Source organism: Oncorhynchus tshawytscha, linkage group LG12 (assembly GCF_018296145.1).
Source record: "Oncorhynchus tshawytscha isolate Ot180627B linkage group LG12, Otsh_v2.0, whole genome shotgun sequence".
In the NCBI taxonomy this organism is placed as follows: domain Eukaryota; kingdom Metazoa; phylum Chordata; class Actinopteri; order Salmoniformes; family Salmonidae; genus Oncorhynchus; species Oncorhynchus tshawytscha.
In genome coordinates this window covers 66,463,085-66,475,586 of record NC_056440.1, presented here as the reverse complement: position 1 = coordinate 66,475,586, position 12,502 = coordinate 66,463,085, and the positions used below count along the sequence as shown (strand labels likewise).

At 45.0% G+C, this 12,502-nt stretch overlaps 1 protein-coding gene across 1 annotated transcript in view; it reads left to right on the top strand.

Annotated features, from left to right (window-relative positions):
- The window catches only part of LOC112263703 (cysteine-rich secretory protein LCCL domain-containing 2-like), a 30,270-nt gene extending 20,538 nt beyond the window's left edge, over positions 1-9,732 (top strand). The window contains exons 4-13 of the mRNA XM_042330944.1: positions 977-1,109; positions 2,958-3,073; positions 3,556-3,818; positions 3,940-4,067; positions 4,156-4,286; positions 4,414-4,457; positions 4,573-4,645; positions 5,035-5,110; positions 6,652-6,782; positions 7,884-9,732. Of these exons, the coding sequence (XP_042186878.1) occupies positions 977-1,109; positions 2,958-3,073; positions 3,556-3,818; positions 3,940-4,067; positions 4,156-4,286; positions 4,414-4,457; positions 4,573-4,645; positions 5,035-5,110; positions 6,652-6,782; positions 7,884-7,935 (1,147 nt within the window). The 3' untranslated portion in view covers positions 7,936-9,732. The remainder of the gene's footprint in view (positions 1-976; positions 1,110-2,957; positions 3,074-3,555; positions 3,819-3,939; positions 4,068-4,155; positions 4,287-4,413; positions 4,458-4,572; positions 4,646-5,034; positions 5,111-6,651; positions 6,783-7,883) is intronic.
- The last annotated feature ends 2,770 nt before the right edge of the window (positions 9,733-12,502 follow it).

The following is a 12,502-nucleotide window of genomic DNA, read 5'->3' as shown; positions in this document are numbered from 1 at the left end:
TGTTTTCAGATTAGCCTTGTTAAAATCCCCAGCTACAATGAATGCAGCCTCCGGATAAATCGTTTCCAGTTTGCAGAGAGTTAAATAAAGTTCGTTCAGAGCCATCGATGTGTCTGCTTGGGGGATATATACGGCTGTGATTATAATCGAAGAGAATTCTCTTGGTAGATAATGCGGTCTACATTTGATTGTGAGGAATTCTAAATCAGGTGAACAGAAGGATTTGAGTTCCTGTATGTTTCTTTCATCACACCATGTCACGTTAGTCATAAGGCATACGCCCCCGCCCCTCTTCTTACCAGAAAGATGTTTGTTTCTGTCGGCGCGATGCGTGAAGAAACCCGCTGGCTGCACCGCCTCGGATAGCGTCTCTCCCCCTCTCTCACAGACCCCCTCTCTCTCTCCCTCTCTCTCTCACAGACCCCCTCTCCCCTCTTTCCCCCTCTCGCACAGACCCCCTCTCCCTCTCTCTCTCACAGACCCCCTCTCTCCCTTTCTCCCCCCTCTCTCACAGACCCCCTCTCTCCCTTTCTCCCCCTCTCTCACAGACCCCTCTCCCTTTCTCTCTCTTCTGATGCCAACACTGGCCAGGGCTGTTTATCTCCCTCTCCGCTGCCAGTTTGTAGTCTCAGCACTTTTCAGTACCGTAAAAAGAGATGTTTACAATAAAGGGCCATAATTGATTCGACAGCCTGTGGAGCCATGTTTAGTTTTTGTAATTTTTTCTCAGCATGGCTCGAGTTCCCCAGTGTTGGAGGGAAACAGACTGTGAGTGTGTCTGTATGTCTGCTAGGTCAGAACCGGACTAATCAGTGGAGGCCAGAGGGGAGCCTGAGGGGAGGCTGTTGCAGTGCGTCTCAAGCCCAGCCAAAGCACCTGGCAGCCCCCTCAGATATTCCTCAAATGGCAGCTGGAGGTCCTCCTGTATGAGCTCTCTGTGCTGCTGAGGCTGATGCTGCTCCCTCCGTGTCTGCAGATACCGCTCCCCAGCCTACCACGTCCAGGCCTGGTATGATGAGGTGAAGGACTACACCTACCCCTACCAACATGAGTGCAATCCCTGGTGTCCCGACCGCTGCTCAGGGCCCATGTGCACCCACTACACCCAGGTGAGTCTTGGCTGGGGGAGGAAGGGGGTGGGAGTTCTGAGTTTCACAGTTCTACAATGAACAGCAAACCACATTTGGATCTAATTCCATATGAAATTGTATTTTTACAAGTTTCCTTTGAACTAATATAGATGATCTGTGTATGAGCCTGTGCAGTGTTCAAGGTCATATGTTTCCTCTCTACCATCAGTATATAATGGACAGCACGTGACTTTTAAAGGTGATGCTGCTGCAGGTATTCAGGTCCTGTGTAAAAACAATGTGTTGCCTGCAGCCTCTTCAATGGGTCTCCATTAACTAAAAACAGAGTGCCTTAAACAGTGTGGTTACCATAGGACCACATGGGGGCACAGTAGTGTAGTGACAGGGGAAGTTATTTGCCATCTCAAGACCATTAAACCATCACAGCAGAAAGGGTGAAACAAAGGGGAAGAAAGAGAGATAAACAGAGAGGGACAAGAGGGGGATGAAGAGGGAGAATTGGCCTCTTCTCCTCATAGACTTTACTTTGTAGCTGGGATGGGTTTGTGAAAACAGCCCGACTCATCCTCCTGCATCTGCATACTTCACACGGGAAACCAGGTCGCTAGCATCTGGAAACACTCCCCAGACACACCAATCGTCTCTGTGCTTGACCTGGATTCCTTTGAAGATGGAATGCAGGAATGCGGGGAACAATGCCATGTCTGAACGCCCTCTCCTTGTTTCTGCCTTTCATTTTCTAGGAATACTAGCGTAGCGTAGCATAGTTGGGGTCCAATCCCTACCATAACACTGCAAAGCTAGGTTATGCTAGCCCCTCCGGGTCAGTATCCTCACAGTCTCTCTCTGGGATGACACAGAGCCTTACCACAGGCTCCAGCCCTCATCATCATATCTCTGTGTATGCTGTAGTGGTGTAGCAGTGCGGTGTCTATGCTGAGTCATTGTCTCTAAGTCAATACTGCCTGTGGCCTCTCACTGGCCCAGGGAAGGGAAACACATTCCTGAAAGATGGGGGGGAGGAGTGAGAGTCAGAGAGAGAGAAATATAGGGAAGAATTAGGGGTACAGGGGGAAAGAGTGGTATTGGAGTCATGTAACAAGCTCTCAGTAGTAGGACTGCTTTGGTGTCAAATCCATAGGTGCTGCCTGTAGCTTACATTTAAGTAGTAGTAAAAAAAAAAAATGTATTACTATTTTTCACTTTTGTATTTGGCATTTGATTCTTGATTGATACTTTTATTGTACTGCATTGTTGAGGAGAGTTAGCAAGCAAACATTTCACTGTAACGTATGCGTGCACGTGACCAATAAACTTTGATTTGATTTAACTACCTCTCCATATTAACAGAGGAAGTGGGTCTGTCCAGAGTTGTCTTTGTTCGGTCCAAGCTACTGCCAGTATCATTTATTTACATTATTAAACTGGATCATGAGAATGATCACAGAACGTCGCAAAACAAACTGTGGTCACACTCGACGTTTATCTCAGGGGCCCCATCAATCTGCCTCCAAACCCCAGCATGGGAGCCACTTCCTGTGGCAGTAATGAGGGATCTATGAGGGGCGAGAAGAGTGAGAAAAAAGAAAGAGAGAGGTCTACAGTGACATGGTGCTTCTTACAGATTTGTCTGTGAGGCTTTTCTCAGATCTCCATAGCCACCCATGACAGGCCCTTTCAAAGGCTGCAGAGCTGCAGGGCTCCAAATCAAATAGTTTCAGCTAGTACAGTTGTCTGCACTTTTATGTGGAGCTGAGGAACTGTATCGGTGGAGATGGATGTGTGGTCATAGAAAGAACAACGAGTCAGCAATGCGAATGTCCTTTTATAATAACAATGTTAATGGAAGTGTTGTCTTCTCTGCAGCTGGTCTGGGCCACCACTAGTCGTGTGGGGTGTGCAGTGCACGTGTGTCCCAGGATGAACGTGTGGGGGGAGATCTGGGAGAACGCTGTTTACCTCGTCTGTAACTACTCCCCCAAGTAAGACCAACTCACTAACGTTACTCTCATTTCCCCACTCAATCACACATCATGTCTCCAGTGTTCTGTTTTACATACTTCTTACCACCACATGGGGTGTTTACCTAATACCAAACGCTTTTGAGGGCACATGTCAGGGTATGAATTTGTCTGTCTAATGTTACAGTTAAAGTGTCTGTCTAAGAAGTATTTCATGACACATTGAGGCCATGCTGAAATTCCAGCAGAAGTTCAAATACAAAAATAATAAAAGAAGGGGAAAGAGAAACAGGTCCTAAGCAGAATGTTCCAGACAGACCTCGTTTCATTTCCAGAGAGAGAGCAGGAGGGTTTTCATTATCCAGCTGGACTCAGGGATTTAAGAGTGTGTGATAAAGTGCAAAGAACACGTGAATAATTACAAGGCCATGTGCCGTGATGGCTGAGTGCTGATTAGTTTCCAGTCAGTCAAACTGACCACTGTGCTCCTTCCTCCTCCCCAGGGGAAACTGGATCGGAGAGGCCCCTTACCAACATGGGCGCCCATGCTCCCAGTGCCCTCCTAGCTACGGAGGAAGCTGCAGGGACAACCTCTGCTTCAAGGGAGACTCTCAGCGTTCTGAGACTGAGGATATGAACGAGGTGGAGAAAGCTCAGATTCCCATGTCACCCCGCACCACCACCAAGCCTGTCCCCAGACCCCAACCCAAGCCTGCTGCTCCCAAGAAGCCCTCCACTCCCAAGGCTCCCACCAGCACTTTCCTGGGTGAGTTTGACTAGTGGGAATCGTGGTTGGGGGCTTTCAGAGTTGACTATTTGAATGTATTGTTTGGTAAGGAATGCCACTGAGATCCCTTATTGACCAGTAATTGATTTGTCGTCCACAGCTCAAAACATCAAGTGTGAGACCAAAATGCGTGACAAGTGCAAGGGAGCAACCTGCAACAGATTCAGCTGCCCTGCTAACTGCCAGAACAAGAAAGGGAAAGTGTGGGGGACGCTCTTCTATGATGTGGTGAGTCTCACACTGAAGTCCAACATTTCACACTATACATTTTGTATGCCTGAATGTGTTTCTAAGGATTATTTTTCTATTTTTCTAGCAATCAAGTATCTGTCGTGCTGCTATGCATTATGGAATCATCAATAACAATGGTGGTCTGGTGGACACTACAAGGAAAGACAAGTTGCCATTCTTTGTCAAGGCAACAAAGAACGGCATTGAGTCATTCAGGTAGATATTTCTGGTAGTCTTTATTTTCTGTCGTCATTCTGCCTGCTATGCTCATTCATGGTTTGTGAAATGAATGATTTCCTGAAATGTAATGGTCTTCTAATGCCTGGCTTTGATCTCTTCACAGTAAATACAAAGCCGGCAATGCATTTGTGGTGTCCAAAGTGGAAAGTAAGTCACACTTTTTCCAGAATAAGTGGAGCATGCACACCCTTGTTTTTTTAGTTTTTTTCACCTGATGACTTTTGCAGCTGTTGATGGCGTATGTCTCCTCTCTGTACCACAGGACAATCAGTGGACTGCTATGCAACAGTGGCGGAGATCTGCCCCTTCAAGAAGCCCTACTCCAACTGCCCAAGGTGCCCAGCTCCTCTCCCCCCCACCATGTTTCACACGCACAACAAGAAGTGATGACTTGTGAATTAAGGGCTTTGCTTTGTAAGCAAAATCTAATTAGAGTCAGATTCCTGCTCTGGGACAAATGCTTTATACCTCCATTACAAAACCAGTGGAATCTCCTAAACATCCAGACTCTGCTAGAAGGAAGCGCCAGTCTTTCCTCTGTTCTACAGAAGTTCTATGGAAAATGTGTCTGGGGTTTATTCATAACATGACATACATTACATTTAGCTAAATGGCAAATTCTTGCATAAATCCTGCATTTCTCATTGTTGCAACATAAACCGTGGGTCACCCATTCAATTGTATTTGTCAATAATAATGCAATCTCAATGTGTGTCTCCCTCAGAGTATTCTGTCCTGCCAACTGCAAGAACGAGCCATCCTACTGGGCTCCGGTGGTTGGGAACAGCTTCTACACAGATGTAAGTGCTGGACCTAGTCACTGGGTATACCAGAATGGCATCACCATGCATGTCCTATCCTCACTATGCCTGTCCTATCCTCACCATGCCTGTCCTATCATCCTGACCATGCTGAGAGGTCATACTGACAGAGGACAAAACGTTTGTCCCCACTGGGCCTGCCAGACAGATACACCTCAGTGTGTCTGCTCCCCAGAGAACTGTATCTGACTGGAACTCTGAGCGGATTTATGTTGGACAGCAGATGAGTGCGGTCTAGCCCCGTTGAGCACTTAAGAGGCTGTGGCCTGAGGCGACCACGAGCAACTTCTGAATAGCGGTGTGAACATAGTTGGAATGGGAGCACTGGTGATGCAGGCCTGGTAATGGTCGCCAGTAATGTCTCTCCCAGTGGTGAGTTCGACCACACACAGCTGCTCAGCTCTGACTGGCGGATTAACTGACTCATAACTGGCCCAGAGATTGCATGCTTGAGGTCTGAGGCATGGGACTGTCAGGAGAGGGCTTTAAGACCAGTCTCAGAGAGGGAGGAGCAGTGGGACACACTGTCATCTCCATTATTGTCACATCACCTCAGTTCCTGTCAGATCACCTCTTTCACTTCCTAATGACCCGAGGGTAAATCTCAAGTGATACACTATACTCCATACAGAGCGCTACATTTGACCAGAGACACATACAACTCTCGTGACAAGGAGTCCACTATATAGAGAATAATATGCCATTGGAGACACGCCATATGTCATTCTAAAATCACCTCTGACCTAAGTTGCAAGTTGCATGTGTAAGCTAATGTGAGATTGCAGTGGATGAAAGCAGCGAAACAAATAATGACGCTCCCCTGGGAACCATTTTGGACCTAAATTGACCCAGTTACATGAAGTTGATGTTTTAAGTGTTGTTGCCTCGAATGAACTTGTTGACTCTTGTTTTTCCCCAACATTATTTCACTTAGATGTAGTCCAACTAGACACAGCAGTTTCCCAGAGATCTCAAACAGGGCCTAATGACTGTATTTTGTCAGGGCAGAGCCTGATTCTAACACTTAGAAACACTCACAGTGCCAACACACAGCAAAACACAGCAGGAGAAGAGGAACAGGCCTATATTGACAGGACAGAAGTCCCTAGAAAGTGGCCTGAGTTACGCTGAGTGACACGCTGGAGCCAGACTCAGTGCTTCGGACTGGGGGACAGGAGGCACCATGCCCTGCCTCAGAACCATGTGTGGAGTGTACAGCTCTCTGCTGCTGTCTGTCATCTGTAATCCAGAGTAGGGCAGCAGATTACATCCTGATAATGATGTGCCTGGCTTCAGCCTTGCTATTGTCATGCATATGTATAGGATTTGTACATATTGAATGCTCTGGAAACGAGTACATTGACTGTATTTGGTGTGGCTCTGTGCACTGTATGTGCCTGTACTGTACCTAATACAAGAAGCTTTACTGATATAGTGAATTGGAATAATAAGCCATGATTGCTGTATCTGATATCATGAGAGGTATAATGAACCCTCTCTTCTGATCCCCCCTCCCTCAGCGCTCCAGTATCTGCCGGGCAGCCATCCATGCCGGGGTGACACAAGCCGGCGGGGGCTACGTGGACGTCCTGGCCCTGGATAAGAAGAAGAGTTACGTTGGCGTCCTGAAGAACGGCATCCAGTCAGAGAGGTGGGTGCCTGCTCTACCCTCCTCTTCCCCTGTAAAATACCCTTCCCTGCCCTCTCCCTACCCTTCCCTCGCACACCCTTCCCTCGCACACCCCTCCCCTTCCCTCACACACCCTTCCCTCACACACCCCTCCCCTGTCAGACAGAGGTCTAGGGCTCAAGCACGGAAGCCATTGGCGCCAAGTCCATGTTTGGCACACAGGCGTGCAAGAGTAATGGTGTGGTTTGGTGTGCGGACGGCCCACACATGAACTCTTTGCTTATTTTACCCGGATATTCAATGGAGTGTGCAAAGTGCTGCATGGCCAAAATCAGCTGAGCTAGAGTACAGTGAAATCTAATGCTGAAATCAAGGGTCCCCTACCTAGGAGCCTCACCTTGACCTTAGTGTGAGTGAGGACATGGGCTGTCAGTGACAGGGAACAGTATGGTATTACAACCATGGCCATTCACAGTCAACCCCTGGTGTGATAGAGACTGATCCAGAGGTTGACTTCTGTCCAAGTGATGACCCAGCTGTTAGGAAGTGGGGCGTACACGTAGCAGGTTGGGTGGATGGTTCTTTAATAAGGAGGAAATAATCACAGCCTATCCATTTACCCGGGGATGGAAAAGCTGTCGGCGGCTGACTCAGTGCTTCCCTCTGCAGGTAATTGCAGCCAATCTGATGCCAATGGGACGGGCATCATCCTGGCATTACTGAGATTGGCAGGCCTTCAAGGCCTCTCCACTACTGAGTTAATAACAAAGCCATCAGGTCCAGCACAATAGTGGTTGTTGGAAAGATCAGTCAGTCACTATAACAGCATGGTTAACAATGAGCCAGTGTTTGAGTCATGTTTCCAGGTACGACCACTGTGATTACGCTACTCTTACTGTAGGATGTCATGAGCAACAGGCTGCCTTGAATTGGAGCCAAAAATACATTTGGTCCACAAAACAACTGACTGACTTGACAACAATATGGTTTATATTATTTTAGTTTTTCTTAGATTTATGTCACTTTATCTTATAAATGAGTTGAAAGGACACTGGTTAACTGTTTTGAGTTCATGAATGAATGCTCAATGTAACCATCTCTCTCATCTCTTCTCTTTTGCAGTAAGAGCAATCCAGAGGGTGGCTCGTTCCGTGTTTTTGCTGTGAGGGAGTGAGTCTCTTCCATCTCAGGGCCTCCCACTCATTGGTTCAGGGACTAGCAAGGTCCTCAATCTGCTCTTACTGCAATCTGGGGGCAGGAAGTGCCCATAGGTTTGATGCCATGGCAACTCCTCCCATCTGTCTCTGTCCCCCACTCTGGGAGGAAGCAGAACTTTCCATTGGACCAACCGACACTTCTCCCTCTTCGCTAATAAACAGTATCTGACTGCTCAAAGTCGGTGGCTAACATCACAAAGAACCCTTCTGTCTTCTCCTACCTTTCTCACCTTTAAACTCCAGATTATTTTTGTAAGATACACAAGCGTTAAATGCAAAATGATGTGTAACATCAAAAGACAAATAGAACAGCTGGTGCTGGATCTCTGCGTCTTGACATGTAGTTAGGTTTCAAATCAAATATGTCATATTTGTTTATATTTTATGTTCTTAATACAAAAGTGAATCATTGGTCTCCATACACAGGAATGTATATTGATCACTGTATTTAATCATTCTGTACAGATTTCATTAATTCATTTTTTTTCTTCTTAAATGGCTGTATATTGACAGTTTTATATGTGTTCATAGTGTATTTTGTAGCTTGTCTCTGCTTTCACATTAATGCTTTCATCGTTGTCTTTACCTTTGGCGGAAAGGCCATGGTGCTTGAGTTAGGAGAGGATCTGTGTTTGGCATGCTGGACGAGCTCACAGTGGACAGACAGACAGGCAGACAGAGACAGACAGACTTAGGGGTTGCGTAGGAAGGGAAAGGGAATGAGGAGGAGGGGAAGGCATACCTCCAAGGAAAAGAAACCTTTCCTGAATACAGCTTGTACTTGTTCCAGTGTCAATAATGTTCAGACGATCTGGTAAAGGTACAAAAACATTGTAGCAATATTCTGTCCACTGTGAGCTCAGGAAGGCAATGGGAGCCTGTGTGGGCAGGGCTTTCAAAATGGTGGCATATCTGGCTTCATCTGAGGACATTCACAGATGAACAATGTTCTTGTTTGATAAATGATTCTGTATTTATAATAGCTCACTGCTTTATTCTCCCCTTTCCTCTCTTGATGCCATGTGTTTTGATTGAATAATATAAATACTGTACAATAGGTTGAATTTGTCCCCACTTAAGACAGTTGAATGTTGTAGGTTTTGTAGAAAAAGGGTCTTATACAGTCCAGTGTAAGAAAGGTGTGCCAAGTGTTCCTATCAGCAGGCTTAGCTTCAGTTAGGATTCATGACTAGGTAATGATTTGTAAAATACACAGAGGATGCAGAACATGGATCTGTTTAAACCACTCATACCCAGGAATGTAATAAATAGTTACTTATCCAGAAGGAAGGCACACAGAGGCAGAGGCAGGCTTCAATTGGGGAATATCCTCTTAAATGCTGAGACTTTGTCGTGAGAGCAGAGTAAATCTATGTAAATTGATGCTGGAGGTTTTGGGTCTCCTAAAGAAGGACATTAGGTATCCTCTATCTATCCCTAGGCTAGACTGGATAACAGTGCAGCCATTCTCTCTTTGTTTTAGTTTTCATCTTTCTACTCTTTTTTTTAGGCTACCTCAGTCTTGTCGCTGCGCTAGGTTTGTAGTACATTGGAGGGAAATGTTAATGGTTTACACAGCTTTGGAAATGGAGTGTAAATACTTTTATTTGTCTTTTCTGTTCTCTATGCTGTAAATGTATCTTTCTAAATATATGTGATGTGTTATTTTGTTTGTATGGTGTTTATAGGCATTGGATGGGTTTTGTATTTTTTTGGCACAATTTGAAAATAATTAAAGTTTGAAATATTTAGAATATAAGTTTCTTTTGTACACTGGATATAGTAGGATATAATACATACATTTTCCTAGGTAGTAGAAACATGTTCCTATAGCAATTTAGCATAAATACTTATTTCTCAACAATCCAAATACAACAACACATCTTGAGCCAGATCACATAACTGGAGCAGTCAGGTGACATGACAGGCATATGCTGAGTAGTGATGGGCATTCCTGCTCTTTTCAGTGAGCTGGCTTGGATCCCAAACGGCGCTTTAAAAAAAAAAAAGTTTTGTATTTTTTCAAGTCACACAGATTGCGATAGTTTGACTATGATTGGTGTTAAAACAATTCTAATTAAATTATGAAATGAAATCATACTCTACCTTAACCACAATTTATTTTAAAATGCATGTGTTTGTTATGAAAAAAATGCTATTAAACATTTGCATTTAAAGTATAACTTTTCAATGTATATAAACTAAGTGCATATAAATCTAACCATTCAAAACGAATACAATCTGAACAGCATAATATAATATTACACCATATCAACGAAAGATAAATAACAATGTGCAAAACTGCAGCATCCCAGTGAAAACATTAAACTGGTCCCTCTTTTCTCTCTCTTCTTTACTGCCATGTTATAACCAGCAGCACACAGCAATGCTGACCATATTTTGCCTTTATGAGAGATTTGCATTCAGAAATGCAAGCTGCCTCACTTTCGAGGGGTTGATGCGGTTTCTTCTCTCAGTAATTATTTGTCCCGTTTTCGAGAAGACCCTCTCAGAAGGAACAGATGTGGTCACTATGCAGAGTCTCCTTGTCATGACTTTAGATAGCCGTGGGTAGACAGAGGCCTTGTTCTTCCACCAGCTCAGAGGATCTGTAGATCTTTGGAGGAGGGGCTCCTCCAAATAGGATCAGACCTCCATTATGGCATCTGCTGAGGGATTCCTTTGTGCCAAACAGCATCCAAACAGCAGACATTTCTTGCACTACTGCTGGTGCTTCTGCTCCAAATCAAATCAAATCAAATTTATTTATATAGCCCTTCGTACATCAGCTGATATCTCAAAGTGCTGTACAGAAACCCAGCCTAAAACCCCCAACAGCAAGCAATGCAGGTGTAGAAGCACCATATGATCCCTCTTCTTCCTGTTGCCCTGGTGCCTGAGCCAGCTGACTGCTGGGGCTGTCCCTTCCTGCTACTGAGGTTATTCTTTGAAGAGCCAATCGCTATGGCATCAATCGCTCTGGCATCACCGAAGGCTAACTTCTTAAACCTGGGGTCAAGTGCAGTGGTTTCTGATAGCACGTGATTATATTCCATTCTGTGGAACTTTCTGTTCCCTGATGAACATAGGGTGTCCATCAACTCTGTCACATGTCCTGTGGTTACATTTTGCTCCTCTCTGACGGCTGGCTGTGATTCGCTGCAGACCCTTACACAGGAGTATCATTTTTGAGTCTGTCACATAGCTGAAAAGAGAGAACAGTAATTTATTAGTTCAGGTTCATGTTTTGTCTACTGATACTACATTATAATCTACTGCTCATATACATATATAATACTGGATTAAATAATGATGTAGTAATAACTGCTTACTGTACCTCTCTCCACTGATCTCCACAGTGACCTGCTCAAAGGGTTCCAGGACTCTGCACACCTCTTCCACCACCTCCCATTCCCCTTGGGTCAGAGCATCAACAGGTGCATTGACAAGGGCCAGAGTAGAGATGATGGCATCCTTTGACTCAAGAAACCGCTTCAACATATAAAATGTTGAATTCCACCTTGTAGTGCAGTCTTGTTTAGGCCTTACCTCAGACATCCCCATCTGGCGTTGTGTAGACTTGAGTTTTTCAGCACCTACTGTGCTCCTGTGGAAGTATTCCACAGCTGCTTTCACTTTGTCCACTGTGGGCTTAATCACCTTCAGAGCATCTCTTACAATCAGGTTGATTGTGTGGGCAAGACATAGATGATGGGTCCATTTAAAAATGTCCATTGCTTTGGTTATATTAGATGCATTGTCGCTAACACAACAGACCACTTTTCCATATACTTGCTATTCTCTGGCCACTCTCAACAGTTCCTCTGCCATGTTCTCTGAGGTGTCTGTTGCTGAACTCAAAGCAGTCCAGAAGACAGCTAGACAACGAAAAATCTTCAATGAAGTGACATGTAACTGACATGTAAGAAGTGGTTACCCTTGATGTCCAGCAGTAAGTTCTAAGGCAAACTGCAGTAGCTTTTTGGACTCTTTCCCGCACTGAAGCCTGTGTGCTCTCGTACAGTTGTGGAATAAGTGATTTTGAAAGGTTTTCCTGCTTGGAATTGTGTATATTGGATTTAGACTATTGCCATAATTTCTAAAACCTCCACGATTGAAAATGGCTGGAAATTGGTGGCAATCATTTTAGCCAATGCAATATCAATATGGCCTTGTTTTGCTACAGACATAGACTTTGGCATAAACTGGTCCATAGAAGTGCATTGCTGTGGGTCGCGGAGTAGGTCTTGACTGAGTGGATACATCTCCACCTCTGGAGGTGCTGGCTCCACCACTATCACTAGCAGGCCCGCTAGTTTCTCAAAGCTCCGCTACAGCTAGCTTCACAGTTGGGTGCACAGTTCACATATGCCGGTGTAGGTTGTGCATAGAACTGGCTTTATATGAGATTTTGTTTTGGCGAATTCTACACTGTGCTCTAACATTGTCTACATTATTAAAATGCATCCAAATTCTACTGTGCTTCTGACAAATTTTCCAGCTGTTGTTTTCACAGCTGTCCTT